The sequence below is a fragment of the Osmerus mordax genome, chromosome 24 (assembly GCF_038355195.1).
Source record: "Osmerus mordax isolate fOsmMor3 chromosome 24, fOsmMor3.pri, whole genome shotgun sequence".
Classification (NCBI taxonomy): domain Eukaryota; kingdom Metazoa; phylum Chordata; class Actinopteri; order Osmeriformes; family Osmeridae; genus Osmerus; species Osmerus mordax.
The window spans coordinates 7,130,951-7,151,270 of NC_090073.1; the positions used below are offsets into that span (position 1 = coordinate 7,130,951).

Consider the following 20,320-nt stretch of genomic DNA (forward strand, 5'->3'; position numbering starts at 1 on the left):
GTCTGACAAGCCGGAGAGGTAAAGTGCAGATGAGAGAGCGCGTGCAAGGTGTGTGTGTGTATGTGAGAGAGAGAAAGAGATAGTGTGTGTGCGTGTGTGTGTGTGTATGGGGGAAATACGATCCTTTTTCTATGAAGCAAGGATAATGTCACTGAAGATAAAAAACTGGGACTTCAGCACCTTCAAAGCTGACACAACCAGAATCAGTAAGTCTATCGACAAACCTGAACTCAAAGCTGCTCCAGTGATAGTGTGGCAGCATGGATGATGAATTTGTCTCCACGTAGGTCTTAGCATCAGATACATGGGGTACGTTGGTGTGGATGAGGGTGTGTGTGTGTGTGTGTGACAGGGCTGTTCTTTGGGGTTAAAGAGGTGTGTGTTGTGTGTGTGCCGTGCTGTTACACTGTCCAGGTGTGTGTACCGCACAAGGTCTGTGCCTCTCCTTAGCCAAATTCTGTTTTGCATTGGTCGATAAAGACTCTCGAATGTCCTACCTTTCATCACAGGAAGACTGGGGCATCCAGATCCATTATGAGCACTATTGTCCGATATTACTGTAAGAAAAACACAAGCTACCCACAAGCTGGTTGGAGATGTTGTAATGGTGCGTCATGAGTTGTGTGACATAAGGACGGGTGCATCTCTTTCAGCTTAGTGGGACCACTGTCCAGCTTGATGTTTTCTCCTCATGTAACAGCATGACCCATCTAGCCCCTGCTGTCGTTTACCCAGCCGTGCACACAATCACAGGCGTGCGGGAGAGGTGCGGTTCCCCTCTGAGGAAAGGCCCATGGTTCAGAACAGGAAGTTGATGAAATACCCGAGGGCTGGATGTGACTGTGCAGCCCTGTGTCTGTGCGTGCGCGCGTGTGTTTTGTGAGTGTGCGTGTGTGCATGCATGTGTCCGGGTGAGTGTATGCATGCATGTGTATGTAGGCCAGTGTAACCTATGTGATCACTCCTCTTTAGAAGGGGCCAGTGCAGACATTTCCTTTCTACATCCTTCGATGTACAGCTGTGTGATGATGACTGCTTATTATCAATGCAAACTGTACAATTACTTTATACGGAGGCCACATGAAATCAGCTCAAGACGACATCTGGCACTATGATTCAGTAAACTCATCCGTGTGTTGTTTTAAGTTGCCTACAGGTTTGAATGTCTTGTCAGGTGTGCATTATATTTTGTCATGTGTTCGTTAATCGGTCTTTGAGGTGACAGTATTGAACCTGAAGTACAACAAAACAGCCTGATCTAAAGTCAGCGACTTCAGACTGATGCTCCAGGTCCCTGAGAATGCTTGAGGGACTTTCGGGTCTGTATACTTGCTCTCATGACAAATCAGCTTCCTCCGAAAAAAAGTGGGTGTTGGTCCTCTCTCTGGGTGTGGTGTCTTTCATCACAGTGTGTGGCCTCCGAACCTCTTCCAAACGCTTTTGACGTTCCCTTCGTCGAGGGAGGATGCCATTAAAATAGACCAAAGACCCTGAGTTCTAGGTGGGGGGCCTTCAAAGTGTTGGTGTGCGCCAGCAATGATGCAAACACTTCCTGTTTACGAAACCAGAAACCATCTTCTTCTCTTCTTCACTTTCATCTAGCCTTAAAGGTTACGGTGAATTTCAGAAGAACTGAGCGAAGGCAGACCCCTCGCAATCCCTCCATCTCCAGCTACCACCCGTCGCTCACCCCATCCCTCGCTTTCTTCTTCCATCACAACTGGAACACGTACACCTCTGACTCCCTCCCTCCCTCCCCTCCCCTCCCTCCCTCCCTCCCTTTCTCATTATCTTCTTTTACCTCATTCAATACTGAAAACCAAACATGTTGAATTGGCAGCTTTTTATTCTTACATACAGTACTGTGGGTTACTAAATGAAGACAATTATCAAGTCAATGCTGTCCACACAGCTTGGTCGATTGCCCTCATGTGCTTGTTATTGTTGGTTATATTAATCTGCTTTCATACTATGTCACTGCCTTCCCTCAACGGAACAATCACAGCTACGATCTTTTAGCTGCTAACAGGAAACGTATCAGGTCAACCAGTGGCAGCCTGTTTCCTATCAGGGTCACCACGCAAATAACTCCATACAATAGCCCTCCTTTTTTCTCTCTATCTCTCTCTCTCTTTATCACGCCGTCTCACTTTCGTTTGCAAACGCGGCGAAACGAACTGCACTCAGCAGGTTTCAGACTGCACGGTGAATTACAGATATCTGATGTTCAAATGAACCGACCTGAATGGACCTCAAGGGACATCTGGTTTGAAACATTCACACCCAGACCGTGTGACCAACTCCATCCCTAACGCTGGTGTCCTCTTTCCTCCACCCGTGGTGGACCAGCGCGGTCAAAGAGCGTGATGCCCGGGGAGAGCAGCCCTGGGTCGGGTTCGGCCGGCTCCAGTGGCACCCTGGAGAGGCCTGTGAAGGCTGGCTGGCTGAAGAAACAGCAGAGGTCCATCGTGAAGAACTGGCAGCAGCGCTACTTTGTCCTGAGGGGGAGCACCTTGACCTACCAGAAGGACGATAAGGAGAGCCCAGTCCAGGTGAGAGGGGTGATGGTGGGGCCTGGGCTTGGCTGTGGTAGGCCTTGGGTTTGTGGGAGGGCCAGGGGTTGTTGGTGGTAAGCCCTGGGGGTAGTAGGGGCAGTGAAGGTAGAAGTAGGGGATGTGGTGAATATCTTCTTATGTTCTCTGCGTGTGTAAGGATGTGTGGTGTGCGTGATGTGATGGTGTATGTGATGGTATATGTGATGTGATGGCGCTTTTATCCTGCATGTGTGTTCTGGGATGGATGATGTGGGTTTGGGGATGTGTGATGTGTCCTGGGTGTGTGATGGGGGTTTAGGGGTGTGTGATGGAGGTTTAGGGATGTGTGATGGAGGTTTAGGGATGTGTGATGGGGGTTTGGGGGTGTGTGATGGAGGTTTAGGGATGTGTGATGGGGGTTTGGGGATGTGTGACGTGATGTGTCCTGGATGTGTGTTCAGGGAGTGATCCAGCTGAGGTTCAGTAAAGTCAACGAGCTCCCGCTGACCTCAGACGACCCAGGAAAGTTCCTGTTTGAGATAGTACCACGTGAGTACACAACATGCCCCCCCTTCTTCCTCCCTCTCTCCATCACGCCCTCTCTCTCTCTATCCCTCCCTCTCTCCATCATGCCCTCTGTCTCTCTCTCTTCCTCCCTCTCTCCATCACGCCCTCTGTCTCTCTCTCTTCCTCCCTCTCTCCATCACGCCCTCTCTCTCTTTCTATCCCTCCCTCTCCCTTTCTCTCATCCTCTCGTTCTTTTCGACGGTCTCTCTCTAGTTCTCTCTCTGTCTTTCGGTCACGTTAAGGTCAATATACCTTCGGTTTCAGAGGGCATGGACCTTGTAAAACAGACGAGATGTAAATACGCCTTTTGTGTCATTCTCTGTGTGGCAGGCAGCAGTGGGGATCGTGAGCGCTGTCCGTACGTTCTCATGGCAACCTCTCAGACGGAGATGGAGGAGTGGGTCCGCTCTCTGCGACGGGTCATCGGAGTACCAACTAGTGGAGGTTCTCACACGTCAAATATCACAAACTGAGTACCAAAGGGATAGATTAGCAGGGGCAAGTCTGGGCGTGCGTCGCATAAGGCTTCAGACTGTTTGTTATTTCATTGGCATGTTCTATATGCAGTAGCAGGTTTTGTCATGTCTGGACTGCGAGTGTTAACTTCCCTCATCCTTATTGGTCGGTTTGGAAGGCTTTTAGGTCACACCACAGACCACACTCAGTGTTGTCCTCTCTGCCCCACGTGTCTCACACACCCCTGTCTTCCTGCCTGCCTGTCTCTCCTGCCAGTGTTCGGGAAGAGTCTGGGCGACACGCTGGCGTACGAGCAGAGATTCGGCCCGCACATGGTGCCCATCCTGGTGCAGAAGTGTGCCGAGTACATCAGAGAGCACGGCCTGAGTGAGGAGGGAATCTTCCGGCTTCCCGGACAGGACAACTCCGTCAAACAGTTCAGAGACGCCTTCGACGCAGGAGAGAGGCCCAGCTTCCCCAGGTGACTCTCTCTCCCCCCAGGCGAGCGTTCAGAGAACGGGCTCGCCGACGCGAAATAAGTCAGAGTTTTCTTTGCGCCGGGGCCCAGAGAGAGATGAGAGAGATGATAGCAGAGAGGAGGGTGCTACGTTCGCTCTTCGGTTCTCTCTCTGCAGCTGTGCCCACATCCTGTTCATCCTGACAGAGAGAAGGGTGCAGTTTCTCAACACTGACACACACAAACATCCTCACACCCTTCCATTTTTAGCAACGTGTTCACCAAGCAGGCACTTTTATCCACACAGTCCGGGTGGAAATATTATCCTGTAAACTCTTGATCTGCAGCCAAGTGCTTTGTCCACAAAGCCATGTATACCCCTTCCCTTATTATAATCATGTTTCTAAAGACAGTTAAAATTGTAAGATAGAGGTAAAACCACGAGCCCAAACAAGATAGTGAAACATTTTCTAACCTGCGCATGTGTGATTAATCAACAGACTGAAGAATCTTTTTGTGTCCTCTCTGTCGTGGCCTGCAGTGACACAGACGTCCACACGGTGGCGTCGTTATTCAAACTGTACCTGAGAGAGCTGCCAGAGCCGGTGGTGCCGTGGACCCAGTACCAAGACTTCCTGGATAGCAGTCGTTTTATAGATCCGAACAGTGCAACAGTAAGAACCCACACGGCCCCAAACCAAAAATAGTCTCAATGAATGAACATGAATTGTCTCTAGATAACATTTCGACAAATCTTAAACAAAGTAAAGACGATAAACAATTGAAAGAACTAAAACGATTGTTTTGAATCTGTTGTCTGTTTAGGGTCGTGATAAGCTGGAGAGGCAGATCTCACTCCTTCCCAGAGAGAATTACAACCTTCTCAGCTACATCTGCAGGTGAGCCTCAGTCCTCCTCTGACCGTCACACAGTCTGCCCCTCCTCACCTGGACACTCGCCCGCACATCGCCAGCAGTGCCCTGGTGTCTTAAGTTGCACAGGTTGGACTTCTGGACGTCTGTCAGCTTGTGCTTGCTGTCGCCGGGCAGGTTTCTGTACGAGGTGCAGCTGAACTCCAAGGTGAACAAGATGAGCGTGGAGAACCTGGCCACGGTTATTGGAATCAACCTCCTCAAGCCTCAGGTGGAAGATCCCATCACCATGATGAAAGGTTAGTACTGTTGAGATGTCCGAATCGTTCACCGTACCAAATAGCTGAGATGGGGTTACTCTGCACGGGGCCTGGTAAATACAGGCCTTCCCTGACTCTGACCACTGACATACTGTGAGGAAGACACACTTTGGCTGTGGGCTTTAACATGTCAACGTGAGGATACTCCTGCCTGCTTCACAGCTGCTTGTGGGGGATCTTCTGTGAGTCCTTCCTGCAGTATCATGTCTAGAATGACCACAGCAGATCACACCTGATCCCAAAGTATGTCATAATCTCCACAAAATACACTAAGCAGCCATGGTTGGTTCACAGCATGTATTTAGCAATGTGTACACAAGTTTGGACAAGCCCTCCATTCCAATTCTCTTGTTGCAATTTGTCTGGGTAAAGTACAGACTATTGCTTGGCACCAACCACTGAAATCCGATTAAAACCCTGCACTTCTGTGGAGTAACTGAGCTTTCTGTACGCACCCTCGCTTGTCACCATTGGATGAAAGCATCTGCCAATGGAATGACCTGTGAATGTGTGCTGTGAATTGGTCCCAGGCACTCCCCAGATCCAGAAGCTGATGACTGTGATGATCCGGCAGCACGAAGCTCTGTTTCCTCCCTCCAAAGACGTGGTTCCCCCTCCGCCCCGCAAGAAGAACCCCAGCAAGAACACTGCTCCCCGCAGCTTCGTAGGCTGGGAGTCTGCCGAGGTAACAACCACTGCACTACACGTCCCACAATGCATTGCTGCGACGCTCCATTCAAGGAGTCCAGTCGAGGAGTCCATTAAAGACCATTTCAGATGTTAAAGACAGGAAGTACTGTGTTTTCCCTCTCGCCCCCCCCTCCCCCCCACCAGTGTGAGGCGTCCCTGTCGGAGTCGCCAGAGGAGGAGGAGGACTCGCCCCCCCTGGGGGACCAGCAGGGGTTCCCAACCTCTCCTCTGGACACCCTCCAGCCCCTGCCCCCCTCCGGTACGGACCCCTGGTCTGGGAGCCCCCGCAAGCGCACCCAGACCCTCCCCAGCTTCAACTGCCCCGTGGCTGGGGTGCCCCGGAGGACAGAGGCCCTGAACCGCTGGAGCAAGATCCAGGAGGTGTGTGAGGAGAAGGGGGAGAAGACCCTCTCAGAGGACATCTTTAAGACCCTGGACCTCCACGGAGGCTCCCTGTTTGGGGGGGATCAGACGTGCACGACCTCCAAAGAAGAGGGTGACAGAACCGAAGCCGGGAAAGGAAGTGATGTCATGGTTGCCCACAACGATGCCTTCCAAGTGAGCAGTGATGCCCAAGCTTCATCCCGACAGCAAAGGCCCACGCTCCTGTCAGTACCAGTGTTAATGCCCAGGACAGACAGCAATGTTGACCACCAGACAGACAGTCAGAACAACACAGAACAACTCAACAGGTTTGTACCATCAGCAAACAGTAGACAGGTGTTAGATAGGGGCGTGTACAGCTCAGCGGTAGAGCATCCGACTGTAGATCAAGACGTCACAGGGTCCAATCCCCACCTGTATGTGAAAGTGTCTGCAAAATGAATACGTGACCTTACATTGTCACACAAGTACATACACACACACCTCACCCAAACAAGGCCTAACACACTCCTCACCCCTCCCACTCTCTCTCCCGTCCTGCAGCCTTCAGAGGAAGAACGCGGAGCTGAACGCCACCGTGGCGGAGCTCCGGACCGCCCTGCAGGCCGAGCGTCAGCGAGCAGCCGCCCTGGAGCTCCGTGCGAGGAGCGCCGAGGGCGGCCGGGACGAGGCCCAGAGACGCACCCTGGAGCTGGACAGAGAGGTCAGGAGACTCCGGGCCGGAGAACCACAAGCTCCCACATAGAGCCCCGTCACCCAGCCGTCCCAGAGGGAGCTCTGATGACCTCGTCACCACGCATCTCTTCGCCGCGGGCTGAATGTCGATGCATGTCCTCATTCATCAACGCTCATCCCAATGGTCCCTCTTTCAAAATCAGATCCAGTGGTCTGGAGATTGGGTTGCCAGTCGATGTGTTTGTTAGACGAGAGATTCGTAAAGCCGGCCAGTGTTGATCACCTGGTGGTACCATTGTAAGCTTAACATTTGATGAATTGCCTGTCTCATTGCTGTTGTGGATCAAAGGAAGTATTGTACGAGTAAAAGAGAGAGAAAAGATGAATGTGTTTGGTTTGATGAAGAGTTGGTAACCATGCATATGTTACTGGTGAGCTCAGGTCATTGCTCTAAGGAGCAAGCGTAGATAGAAATATTTCAATTTGTTCAGAACAGTTGTACTGTGATGAGCAGTTTCTGTTTTGGAATGGCATACTGATTCGCTCGTTTACCGTGGTCAATATTATTGTGTGAAATAAAGTAATTCAATGAAATAAATAACTCTCGATTGACTGGCACTCCTCCTTTGAAACACTTCAGAAAGAACCAGAAGGACAGAGAGAAACCGGGAGAGGAGACACAGGGAAGAAAAAGAGAGAAGAGAGAGAAAACAGCAACGAGAGAGTGGAGATGGAGGAAGTTCCAGTATGAGAGAATTCCTTCCTGTGACAGGGTCATGGCCCTGATAGTGGGTCAAAACAGATCGCGTGTAGGTTGGGGGCAGGAGAGACTGCGGTGGGAATGTTCCTTTGTGTCAGGACGTTCCCCGCATGGGCTCGCGTGCTAAGCGGGAGAAAAAGAGAGCGAGAGAAGAGGGGGGGAAAAAGCGCCGCGGAGATAGAGAGAGCCACGGCGCTATCAGGCGAGTCTATGGCTGAGTTGGAAGGTGGGAAGGGTTTTAAAGCGCAGAAGCGTTGCGTAAGGCAAAGCAGAGAGATAACAGCGTGTCTGTCAACTGTCAGTCCGGCGGCTGATTGGCAGAGGAAGGAAGGCTTGGTCACTTCCCACAGCTCTGGTCGCCCGTATCAGCAGTTCATCAACACAGGTCAGGGGCGGGAGAACTGGAAAGCAGAATGCCAGGGTTGAAACAGACAGGGGATTTCGAATTCACGTCAACACATTGCAACGACTGGGGGGGGGGGGTCGAATCCATCGCTGCTTCTCCAGGAGCGGTGGTCCTGCTCACAATTCAGAGGGAACAGGAGGGCCCGCCCCCAGACTGATGAGGTGAGAGCGGAGGGGAAGGTTGTTGATCACCGAAGAGGAATTCCCTCCTGACTCATTCGGGTTCCATCTCTGTCACCTCTGACTCTCTGCTGTCCATGTAATCTGACAGGAATGCCTTTTCGGGGGGCCGAGCGGCCCGCGACTCTCCTGCCCTGCCCCTCCGCTGGCCGTGGCGGAGCGTGGCATCCGGAAGCCGCCCCGTCTCCAGAGCCCTGGGAGGGTACGAGGGCAGTCTGGGGGAGACGCACGTCCTGTGTCGTCATCCTGGGGTCCTCTGAGCCACCCTGGAGCCTCTGGGGGTTCCAGATAACCCATCCATCCTGACCCTCCCTGATGTTCGTGTGCGGCCGCAGCTTACAGTACCAAAAGAGGAAGTCCACTTTGGTGGAGGGCAGTTGAGAGAGGACAAGGGATGTAAGGGTGTGGTGGTGGTGTCGGTGGTGGTGGTGGTGGTGGTGGTGGTGGTGTCGGTGGTGGTGGTGGTGGTGGGGGGGTAATGAGAATATTGTTGCTACTGTGGATCATTTTACACACAACAAAGATCTGTGTTGGTCTCTGTGTTTCCCTCTCATCACACTCTGTCTCTGTGCTCTCAAACTGTAAACTCTTAGAAGCTTATTCGTGAAAAACTAGGCATTGGGAAATGGTTTTGTCCTCTTCATAAGTTGTTCTAAATGTTTTACAGAGAGCCAGCCAGCCCTGATATCTTGAAGTCCTTCTGATTGGGTCTCACACCTCATTACATTTCCATTTCCTCTGCCCAGACACAATCACACAAACATATTGAAGATCAGCAGACCTTATACATATTTTGTCAAACAGAAATGTTCAATGGAGCGGACTCCTGTCAGTTCACTTCCACCATTTACCTAACAAATAAACAGAAGAAGACCATCGCCGTGGTTCCCACCCAAACAAAATATCGCTTCCACAAGGAAGAAGCTACAGGACATTGTTTACAAAGTCCTCATTAAGGAAGTTGTGAGATAACGACACACACACCACACACACGCACACACACACAGGGACAACACGAGCCCTGAGAAATGCAGAGGCTACCATATCATAGATAAGGGACAGAGAGAGAGAGAGAGAGAGAGAGAGAGAGAGAGAGAGAGAGAGAGAGAGAGAGAGAGAGAGAGAGAGAGAGAGAGAGAGAGAGAGAAAGAGAGCGAGAGAGAATGCAAGGGTGAGGGAGACACAGAGAGAAGCTACCTAAGAGATGCCTATGCAATGTCGGGTGAAGCAACGCCACAACCACCCTTCATCCGGAACACCGACTGTTGAGAAAACCGACATCAAAAGGTGTGTTTGAGGATAAAGGTTGTAAGAACCGGAGCGGGAGCAGATCATCTGTGTGAGGGGCCACCACACACAGTGAGAGGAACACGGAGCTCCTGATCGCTCCTCCAGCTCCTGGAGCCAGCAGCAGCACACCCAGGGTTAACCACCAACAACCAGCGGATCATCGACACGTTCGTCTCCAACCTTTGGATTAAGGATTGCGAGATTAGATTAGACTGCGTCACCGGGGTCCTTGTTGGACAGTCCTTGTGGATATACAGCCCTCTCCATGGCAGACTTTAGGGTCTCCGGGTTGTCTTTCACCCAGACCCTCACACCCCTGCTCCCCCTCCTGGTTCTCCTCCTGGGGGGGGGCCTCTCTGGCCAGGGCAGCCCCATCTCCCTCACCCCTCAGAGGCATCGCCCGGCCCCAGGACTGGGGGATGGGCACGGTGGGGTGCTGGACCCCTCTCTCCTGGAGCAGGACAGTAACGCTGACATGCAGAGCCTCCTAGAGAGCCTGAGGGGCCAGTTCTTAAGCACCTTCAACCTGTCCGGCCTGGGGCCCCCAGCCCTGGGCCCTGGCTCTGCCCGCATGGAGCCCCCTGAGTACATGATGGAGCTGTACAACCGCTTTGCCAACGATCGCACAGCCATGCCCACCGCCAACATCATACGCAGCTTCAAAAACGAAGGTAGGAAACTGGTTCACTGTGTAATAGATCGTTGCCGACGTGAATGCAAGCACGTTTTTATAGGGAATTCAATAGAAACGTATCCAAATAATGAGTTAAACGTGAGAATAATATTGTTCTTGTGCATGCTTAATTATATTAATTATTATCACATTTCTACTGCAAGAAAATACTGGAAATATTAGAAAATCTTTCCAGATATAGGAAATATTTTATATGTCAGCTGGTATACATCAAAACACACAAGCATTTCATTACTTGTATTGAAGTGAACAGTAAAAAGTTTATGGACGTTCATAACACGAGGCATCGTGTTTTATCTGGAGCGTTAGATCACAGTGTTCCTGTCTCTCCTGCAGCCTCGTCTCCCCGCAGCGTCGGAGCCCAGGGCGTGAGGGTCCACCCCCTCCTCTTCAACATCTCCGTCCCCCACCACGAACGCATCACGGCCGCCCAGCTGCGCCTCTACACGTTGGTCCAGACCGACCGTGACCTCTACGACGGCGTGGACCGCAAGGTCACGGTCTACGAGGTGGAACGGCGGGACGCGGACGACAACAAGACCGGCGAGGCGGAGGCCCGCCGGGGGGACGGAGGAGGAGGGGCAGGAGGAGGAGCAGGAGGAGGAGCAGGAGGAGGAGCAGGAGATGGGGCGGAGCTTGTGGAGTTGGCCTCGCGGCAGGTCTACGAGACAGACAACGGCTGGGAGGCGTTCGACCTGACCGCCGCCGCCCAGCACTGGCGCAGGTCCGAGCACGGCACCACCCACAGGCTGGAGGTCCACATCGCCAACCTGGGCTCCGAGGACGCCGGTCGCCCCGCATCCGAGGGGGGAGGCGGCGGTGGAGGAGGAGAGCGGGGGCCCAGAGGAGACATGGAGATCGAATCCGGCCCGGAGGACAAACACAAACCCCTCATGATCGTCTTCTCCGACGACCAGAGCGGAGACCACCGCGAGGACAAGCGCGAGCTGAACGAGATGATCGTCCAGGAGACGTCGGAGGCGGTGTTCCAGGAGGACCTGGGCCTCAACGGGCTGTGGGGGCAACCGGGCCGGCCGCGGGAGGACGACGAGGAGGACTCGGACGACGAGGAGTCCCTCATCCAGATGCGCTCCAACCTCATCTACGACACGGCCTCCCGGATCCGCCGCAACGCCAAGGGCAACCAGTGCAAGAAGCAGCCGCTCTACGTCGACTTCAAGGACATCGGCTGGGACAGCTGGATCCTGGCCCCGGCCGGCTACGAGGCGTTCGAGTGCAACGGCGTGTGCACCTATCCGCTCACCAAGCACGTCACCCCCACCAAGCACGCCATTGTGCAGACGCTGGTCAGCATGAAGAGCCCTCAGAAGGTGGCGAGGGCGTGCTGCGTGCCCACCAAGCTGGAGCCCATCTCCCTCCTCTACCTGGACGACACCGGCGTGGTCACCTACAAGTACAAGTACGACGGGATGGTGGTGGCGGAGTGCGGCTGCAGGTAGGCCACGCCCCCCCCCCCACGTCTGCGGAGGGGGAGAGAAGGCGGTCGCGGGCGTCTTCCTGCGGGAAGAGGGAAGGACTCATCGGGACGGAGACGTGAAGCGAAGGACGAGCAGAGGAGAGATGGGGCTGTTTTATCTTTCGTCTGAAGACTTTGCAGAGCTGCCGCGACCTGAATCTGGTGAGAGGACTGAGAGGAACTTCTGGAAGGAACTGATGGTAGGAGATGTGGCTGTGGGACATGGAACTAAAGGACGGAAATTGACAATGCTGCAGGAACGTGCCAGCTGTTTGTGAACGCATTCAAGTTTAGTTTGTGATATCCCCTTTGTACAATCTGTGCCGGCCCGTTTGTATTTTCTCTTTGTTTCACGGGAGAAAAGGAGCTGTGAACCTGCCGAGTGCTGGGAGCTGACAGGCCTGTCTGGACCTTGTGGGAGCGGGGGCTCTCCTGCTTCGACACTGATCCTCAGACTCACGTCTTCCTCCCCTCCTGTCCTCCTCCTCCGTCACCTCCCAGACCTCCAGCGCTGAGCCCTGAACATGCAGCGCCCGGCAACCTGCTCTTCACTTGGGCTGCCTCAGAACCAGGCCTCCTAAGGGCGGCCAGCGTGCCCATTGGATCTCCTGGCTTTGCGCCCCCCCTCACCCCCCAACCCCCCCTCCCGGGGTTATCTCTCTCCCCCTCCCCGCCCCTTCCCACTTCAGCCGCGGTCACATGCCATGCGAGCCTCTCCCGCTGTCCTCCGCTCCCCCTCTCTCCGCGGCGATAAGAAGGTGTTGGAGCCGAGAAGCATGTGTGCTGCCACTCAAGTCTGGAGGAGTGGACGCCCTTCGGGGTGCTGGGAAGGGTGGGGGGACAGTGGGGGGGCGGGGTTAGGCCGGGGGGTATAGGGAAGAGAGCTGTCCAAATTCCTGACCAAACTGGCTGAACTCTCTGTCCTACAGTACCTCCATTCCTCCCCCACCTCCGTCCCACTCTCTCTTTTTACGTCTCTCCTTTTCTCATCTTTCAATCGCAAAGTCCAGTTCTCTGTTTGGACAGCTCTCAAGCCGGAAGTGTGAATAAGAGGAGAAACTGTGCATCTCGTCATTCAGAGTCTCCCTGACATGAGACATGAGTGCGGACATGAGACACACTGTGTGCGCCTGTTCCTTTGTTTTTTAAACTATGTAACACAGACAGACCTCTGCTGCTCAAGTTATTTTAAAACTATTTATTTACTAATTTATTGATTTTTACCATGGTAAATAGATGAATATGTACAATGGTATAACGAGGATATACACACATTGTTGACCGTCACATTGATCCTGAGGTGATTGCCGTCCATTCTCCCCTGTTTGTGTCGTTGAGTTTGGCCAAGCAAGAAAAACCATGGGCATTTAGACAGCTTCACGATCACTCATTTGCGTGTAACATAAATATTTTTTTTTCCACATGAATCCATATAGACTGAATCATCTGTGTCTGCGGTTCGCTCTTCCCAAGCGCTACATTTACATTTAGTCATTTAACAGACACTCTTATCCAGAGCGACTTACAGTAAGTACAGGGACATTCCCCCCGAGGCAAGTAGGGTGAAGTGCCTTGCCCAAGGACACAACGTCATTTGTCAAGCCAGGAATCGAACCGACAACCTTCTGATTACTAGCCCGATTCCCTAACCGCTCAGCCACCTGACTCCCCAGCACTACACAGACGACAGCTTTTGCTCCCAATTATGCTGGGACGGGGGCAGGCAGCGGGATGCATGATGGGGACAGGAGGGCTGCCGTATCAGCACACAGGCTGTGGTTTACACACATCAGGCAAACATAAGAACCATGGGAAACAGACTGGAAGCCCGGCTAATGAACACAATGGATGGGTCTGACTGATGGACACACACTCTGACGATCCACAGACACATGCGGGGCTGTGGAAAACAAGAGTTTCGCTGCAGGGCTGTGTTTGCTTTGCGAAGGGCAGAGACATGCTGAAAAACGTGCTTCCGGCGCTATCTGTGTTTTTAAGAACGTGCCTCTGTCTGGCTGACCTTTTTTTCACAGAGAATGTACCGACGCAGACCAAGGGCATGTACAGTAAATAAACGACTAAGCTCTAAACAAGAAAACTACATGTGTTTTGTCGTGTGTTCACCGGCTTGCTTGTATTTTTACTGAACTAGCACAGTAGAAAATATGGGAGACCGACAACTCCTAGAGAAACCAGATAACGTGTACTGTACACACTGGCATATGTCTGGTGGGGGGGGGGGGTCGAGCGCATGCCAGGCTGTCTTGGCACCGTCATGCCCTCCAGCCCCCCCCCCCCTCTCTTCTCTGAGGGGGCTTGTGTCCACAATGTCAACACACCGAGGGGGGTTACGAAGGAAAGGAGGGGGAGGAAACCACGAGTAGTGCTTTGCTTTCCTGAGCAAGAGGAGCGGGGGCCAGCATTGCGGCCGGTCTGGGACTTTCCCACAAAAAAAGGAGTCCTATTTACTTGAAACTACTAAAAAATACTTTCATTACAAGTATTGTGTTCATGGGTTACTTGAAATTACTGTAGGTTACGAAGAATGTGGTTTCCTGAAAAGACTACTCACACTGTTGTACAGAAACTACAGTATCATGCAGTCCTGTCAAAGCCAAATACGCTAGAATTTGGCAATGTCACACTAATAACAAGTGCACTAAGACGTTTGGAAAACAAGCACAGTGGGAAGCAAGAACTGACTTCTCATGTCAGATGAAAGTGCAGGTCATCTAAAAATGGCTGTGGAGCAGAGGGCAAGGACCCCGGCCAATTACTAGATGTCAACAGGCTAGCATACCAGGATTAGCATGTAGGATCGCTAATTGAATATTTATAGAACGACTGAAGAAAGACAGGTCTGGCCACTGTCAGCCACTGGCTGGGGTTCATGAAATATGTTGAAATGGGAAGTCTTTGTAAAACTGATAACTTATGAATGCATAACAACATATCTCTCTCCTCACACTGGGTTAAATCTGCAACAAAAGTCCCGGTCTGACTGTGTATAGGCATGGGTGGTTTCATGCACAATCTGGAAGCAATTTGCAAATGTGCATTAAGCAATAACAGCCGCTGCACTTTGAGTGTGCAACAGCATGTGTAGGCCTACGTGGGCTGTTTACGAGCTTCCAGATGATCCCTTCTCTGTTTCTGGGAAAACGACCTCTGGAGAAGAACGGATAAAAGACATGAAAAGGCGTATCGCAGATAAAGAAACGGAGGGTATGATTAAAGGGATCGAGATGCTAAGGCACTCTTCCCTTCTCTTATGAGAGAGGAGGAGGCTGAGGGCGAAAACGAACGTGAGGAACATTCGTATTTGTATTTACATGGGCGGAAGCCTCCTAATTGCCTGTAATAAGGACATGGGAGGATAGGCGTACGACGGAGGGTGCTGCCTCTATTCAGCTCGTCCTCCGCCGATTCCCAGAGATAACGGGCGGGCATGTGAGCCCGAGACGAGGGTCCGGAGGATGTTGTGCTGAGGTCACTCTCGAGTCCGTGCTACGTGGCGAAGCTACGTGTGTCGAAGTTCTCCAGAGTCGTTACAGGGGGAGGCTGCACCTTGGCAGGAATAAACATCACGCTGCCGCGCACGGCTCATTCACAAGCTGCGGTGGCTGACACACACACGCTACTGACCTACCTTGTTTCAGTATGTTATGACAGTATGAACATGGGGTATAAAAATGTATATGTGCTGCTGTCACACAAACGGTAATTAGCACAGACAATGGTGACCACTTTTTCTTGAGCGTGAATGGGGAACTTTCTGTGTGTGTATGAGATAGAGGAAGAGAGAGACAGCGATAGTGTGAGAGAGTACAGTATAGTTATAGACGTCTGAAAGATGTGACTTAGATGACCTCTAGTGGTGCATCAAGGATTCTCTGGAGTCAGTACACAATAGAGCAGTGGTTCTTAACCCTGGTCCTCAGGGAACCCCTGTCCTGCATGCTTTTGATGTTTCTTGGCTCCAACACACCTGATTCAAATGCATGCTCGTTACCTCTACAGAGCTAGATAACGATCCATTTATTTGAATCAGGTGTGTTGGAGCAGGAAAACATCTAAAACATGCAGGACAGGGGGTACTTGAGGACCAGGGTTGAGAACCACTGATCTAAAACATGCAGGACAGGGGTTCCCTGAGGACGGGGTTAAGAACCACTGCAATAGAGTCACATTCTCAATGTTCTATGTTGCTTGGCAATCAAAGCGCTTCTCAAAGGCCACCCATATTGAAAACACATCAGACGACTAAACAATTATTAGGGAGTCAGGTGGCTGAGCGGTGAGGGAATCGGGCTAGTAATCCGAAGGTTGCCAGTTCGATTCCCGGCCGTGCCAACTGACGTTGTGTCCTTGGGCAAGGCACTTCACCCTACTTGCCTCGGGGGAATGTCCCTGTACTTACTGTAAGTCGCTCTGGATAAGAGCGTCTGCTAAATAACTAAATGTAAATTAGGGTTAGGGTTAGGGTTAGGGTTAGGGTTAGTTAGGAATAACTGCTGCAGAAGAGTGTGAAACAAAAGGGACCTTGACCACAAACATAAGCTGAAACTATTGTTCATTATTTGTAAGGACAACAGGACAAAATACACCCATCTCACAAGTTGACAGTAGTCCTCCTGAAATGTACACCCCTACACACAAGTTATAACAAGTACAAATGTAACAAAAATGCTGTATCATAACTGAATCAATGGATTAAATGAAATGTTATGTTCAAACAGTTGGACGTAAACAGTCTGTGCAACTGAGCCAGGTTGGTGTGTAAGTCTGTGTTATACAGCTCCTATGGTAGTCACATGAAGTATAGCAGGCTTGAGCAACTTTCACCTCTTCGATCTTTCTCTTTGAAACACTTTTTTATGTGACCAACGCTCCTGTGGTTTGGAGCCCAAGTGGAACTGATACGGCCCTAGGAAGATTCGGATGTGCATGGAAGGTTGCCCGAAACTCTTTCTCATCGTTGACCTCTCACAATCACTAAGATGATTGGATTTTAATTGCAAATAAACAACCGAAGCATGAGTTTGAGGTTAAGGCAGAATAATACCAACTCCTGGATTTCGTCAAGACTTCTAAAACATCTGGTTTGGGTTTGGCCCATGAAAACCTCCCTGCGGTCGATGACACTGCGTATTCCCAGACAAAGAAACTGACTCAAAATCGCAGTCACTGCTAGTAAAACCTTCAACTTTAACAGAACAGGAGACATCTGTAGTCGCAGTGCTATTTGTTAGACATATCTTTCCCTTCCTTCATCTCTCTCCCAAACATGCATACATGTACCAACAATTGCAGTAAGAGTGGGTAATAAACTATTATGAGATTATGAAATTAGGTATTTGGGGAAAATTCCACAGTGCAGGTGCCAGGTGCTCAGGTATATTTTTCAAGGATTGGTGGAGCCAGAGAGGAGCTCCTGTTGCCATGGTGCCACTAAACCGAAAGCACCGGTCGGTGAGGTGAGCCAGTAGTTGTGTTAGATAGATGCAATAGATATAAAAAGTGTTCTTCAGACGAACAACAGTTCAACTGACCATCATAAGCGCTGCTCAGATCAAATGCTAAATGTGTTTAATGTGTGTTTGACCCTGGCATTTCCAAACACGCCACAGAACAAAGTCTCATTTTATAGCTGGGGGGTCCTCTCAGTTCATTCTTTAATCAAGGGGTGTTGTAAAGGGGCACAGGGCAAAATTAGTTTTTGGGTGCAGTTAAATAGAATTTGATAAGACCAATCAGAGAAACAAAACACCATCTAGGTGGTTTATCCAGTTCAACCTTCCCCATATCAGATAAACGGTTGGGATCAGCTCTGAACTTTTCATGCCGAAGGTATGTTTGAATGGGTGTCCACAACTTTCTGACAGAGCAAAGAAACCAGGATCTTATAGATGGGTCGGTTTTCAGGCTAGGTGATCCTGGTCCCACACAGCCAATCCCAGTGTACGAAGTAGGGGGCATAGTTTCCCCTGTACTTGTGGTGGTGGGTTTGGTGGAAGGGGGCCCCCCCCATGCAGGGTAGCAGCTTGTGGAAGGCCCAGGGAAGGTCGTAGTCACAGTGGTCCTCCACGGCCAGCCAGGTGTTGAGGAGGTGGAACAGGGCCTCGCTGAGTGGGTGGCAGCCCACCAGGTGAGCACTAACCAGGGCCAGGATGAGCAGGGAGAGGAGCTCGGCTGGGCTGGCGTCCTGGGCCGCCAGGGCAAAGGGAGTCCGGTTTTGGTGGTGAACATAATGGACCCATCGATACAGACAGGGTACTCTAGGGACCAGAAAACAGGTTCAGGCACTGTCCCTGTTCTTATTTCATCAAAGTTAATGAGTGCTACCATACTTTTTTGGATGTTGTTTTTTGAAGTATATGTATTTTGGGTTTAGCATCACATGAAAGTTACGTTTTGGGAAAGCACCCAACTCTTCCACTACAATATTTAATATCCTGTTCCTACTAAATACTGACTATATTATACTGTGCACTATAGACCTAGATATTTTCGAGGTGTTTCGAATCAACATGTTTATATTTTCAAGCATCAATATATATTTATTATATCCCACCGTTTCAAACTATTTTATTATATTGAAAACCCTACAGAAAGATAAGCCACTAAAATGTAAAACATCAACTTTGCCAGTTTAAAAACTCACCGGTGCATGGTGTAATGCCATGCAAAGAATAGCATGTCAAACAAAAGTAAGCTCACGACAACTTCGAAGAAAAGTTGATTGCAGGATGGAGCGAGCTCGGGACACACAGGAGTCCTCAAACTTTGAAAGAGCGCAGTTGCAGGAATAACAGTTGAAATATATTTCAGTAGTATCCTCAAAAAACAATCCCACCATCGACGCAGGCTTTGCGGTTCAGAAGTCTTTGTGATTTTGTATGAATTGACCCGCGGCCAGAAGCATCCCAGTGTCTCAAGTGCCAGGAAAGGTGTGCAGAAAAGTAGGTGCACGAGGAAAGCAAAGACAGCGGGTAAGTAAGGAGAGAGGAGTATCTTCTGTCGTCCTCTCAGGTTATTCCAAAGTGGCTGGAGACTGGAGTACTCTGTCAAATAATCTGAACGTCCATGGGCAAACGTTTTATTCATGACATTAGCACCAACCATGGTCTCTTAATTGCAAAACGCAGATCCTGCTTTATAACATGACGATAACGCTGGTTGAAGTAATAAAACGTTTATTTCAGAGTATAACAACTTAAATAACTCTTTGTATCTGTCCACGCTGTTAGTAAGCCCTGCCTACTACAATGGGTGGGTGGGAGGGTCTCTGCAGAAGAAAGATTCCAATAAATAAGTAGCGCTCGGAGAACATTATGATTCAGCTCTTGTAAAAGTCTTAAACGCGTATAAGCACATAGCGGGATATAGCCACCTAAGGCTAAATGGCACACCAATGTCAGACACACCTAATAAAAGAATGCAAAGCTATAAGCAGGCTTCAACGTGTCATTTATTAACCTTAACAGTATCAGAGATAACTTATCTTTGGTGTTGCCATGGGGCAATAGGCCTACAGCTGATGTTTTAGAACCAAGTAAAATGTTTAATGATGACATATCATTGAACAGAACCTCTTTATTTTACATTAAATCTTGCAGTATGCCTTTCACCAAATCAAAGTAGCCTAACACCAGAAGAGAAAGCAAAAATTACTTTATTTCAAATGACAAAAGGTTGCGCAATCAACGATTAAATTCCGAGTGCAAAAAAGAGTTCCCTTTCAAGTCATTATCAGTCAAGTCAACCTGAGTGATCATAACGGAGACTAACATGGAAGCGACTCAGCCTTCGGACCAATTAGTGAGAGAACTACAAGACAACAAACAACACAAAAACCGAATCAATGTGCCACGGACAAACGTGACACTTGAATGGAACAATTAATGAATCACATCAGCCTTAAAATGAAGGAACTAAGTCTAAACATTCGACAGCTGTATTTCCAAAACCCAGCCACCCTGACCATTTACCCAATTACATAGCCTAATAAGGGAAAACACACACAAATATAATTTTCCAGAGGGAAATATGGCAGTTACAAAGCCATAAAAGACAGTTCTAAGCAATTTTATGCAATTCAACCAAATACGTTTATTTGCTAAACAAAACAGAGGTTTGGTCAACTATCTCAGTAGCATGCATCATCATCATCATCGTAAGACCATGGAAGAGATTTGTCTCTTCAGGAATGAGCAGCACTTGACAGTTAACTTTTGTTTGGTACTTAGTTTTCCTTTGAAACATTACAGTTCTATGTCCATGTTACAGTTAGACAACAATCAAACTCAATCTCCTGGAAATGCAGTCATTGATTATTATGGAACCTTTGATAGTTACTTAAACATCAGTTAAAACCAGACCGACTGCACTTTCAGCTTCCATTAGTTCCACCCGAGCATAGAGCTGGAGTTGGCATAGTCAGAGACCGCCATAGAACTGTTCTATTCATCTCAACATAATAGAGTTTCAGAACAGGACTGCCTTCCGGTAGAATATTGGTTCCAACAGTGCATTTATCAGTTCTCTCTGACATCCCAC

General features: G+C 50.0%; 3 protein-coding genes across 4 annotated transcripts; 2 read left to right on the forward strand and 1 right to left on the reverse strand.

Moving 5' to 3' along the window:
• On the forward strand, positions 1 to 7,573 carry arhgap25 (Rho GTPase activating protein 25). 2 transcript variants are annotated; one of them, XM_067228335.1, is made up of 11 exons: positions 1 to 206; positions 2,350 to 2,552; positions 2,996 to 3,083; positions 3,432 to 3,545; positions 3,834 to 4,038; positions 4,556 to 4,688; positions 4,840 to 4,913; positions 5,064 to 5,185; positions 5,737 to 5,891; positions 6,041 to 6,588; positions 6,824 to 7,573. In XM_067228335.1, the coding sequence occupies exons 1-11, from the start codon at positions 107 to 109 to the stop codon at positions 7,023 to 7,025; spliced, it is 1,944 nt and encodes a 647-aa protein (XP_067084436.1). In that variant the 5' UTR covers positions 1 to 106; the 3' UTR covers positions 7,026 to 7,573. The 2 variants fall into 2 exon arrangements, with proteins under 2 accessions (XP_067084436.1, XP_067084438.1); XM_067228337.1 differs by lacking the exon at positions 1 to 206 and having other exon boundaries at positions 1,858 to 2,552.
• Positions 7,574 to 9,855: 2,282 nt separating this feature from the next.
• On the forward strand, positions 9,856 to 12,557 carry bmp10 (bone morphogenetic protein 10). The gene is made up of 2 exons (XM_067228176.1): positions 9,856 to 10,261; positions 10,621 to 12,557. Exons 1-2 carry the CDS (start codon positions 9,856 to 9,858, stop codon positions 11,742 to 11,744), a joined length of 1,530 nt encoding a protein of 509 aa, XP_067084277.1. The 3' UTR covers positions 11,745 to 12,557.
• Positions 12,558 to 16,317: 3,760 nt separating this feature from the next.
• Positions 16,318 to 18,886, reverse strand: ch25hl3 (cholesterol 25-hydroxylase like 3). Its single transcript, XM_067228179.1, has 2 exons — positions 18,426 to 18,886; positions 16,318 to 18,039 (listed from the first exon to the last, which is right to left on the reverse strand). Exons 1-2 carry the CDS (start codon positions 18,884 to 18,886, stop codon positions 17,688 to 17,690), a joined length of 813 nt encoding a protein of 270 aa, XP_067084280.1. The 3' UTR covers positions 16,318 to 17,687.
• Between the last annotated feature and the right edge of the window lie 1,434 nt (positions 18,887 to 20,320).

Bases quoted from the DNA above. Each gene is read 5' to 3' on its own strand.
- bmp10 (XM_067228176.1), top strand. From the start codon at position 9,856: ATGGCAGACTTTAGGGTCTCCGGGTTGTCTTTCACCCAGACCCTCACA. The intron at 10,262-10,620 runs GTAGGAAACTGG...TCTCTCCTGCAG, and splicing joins ACGCAGCTTCAAAAACGAAG to CCTCGTCTCCCCGCAGCGTC.
- arhgap25 (XM_067228335.1), top strand. From the start codon at position 107: ATGGGGGAAATACGATCCTTTTTCTATGAAGCAAGGATAATGTCACTG. The intron at 4,039-4,555 runs GTGACTCTCTCT...CGTGGCCTGCAG, and splicing joins GAGAGGCCCAGCTTCCCCAG to TGACACAGACGTCCACACGG. The intron at 6,589-6,823 runs GTTTGTACCATC...CCCGTCCTGCAG, and splicing joins AACACAGAACAACTCAACAG to CCTTCAGAGGAAGAACGCGG.
- ch25hl3 (XM_067228179.1), bottom strand. From the start codon at position 18,886: ATGGTTGGTGCTAATGTCATGAATAAAACGTTTGCCCATGGACGTTCA. The intron at 18,040-18,425 runs GTGAGTTTTTAA...TCTGGTCCCTAG, and splicing joins TGGCATTACACCATGCACCG to AGTACCCTGTCTGTATCGAT.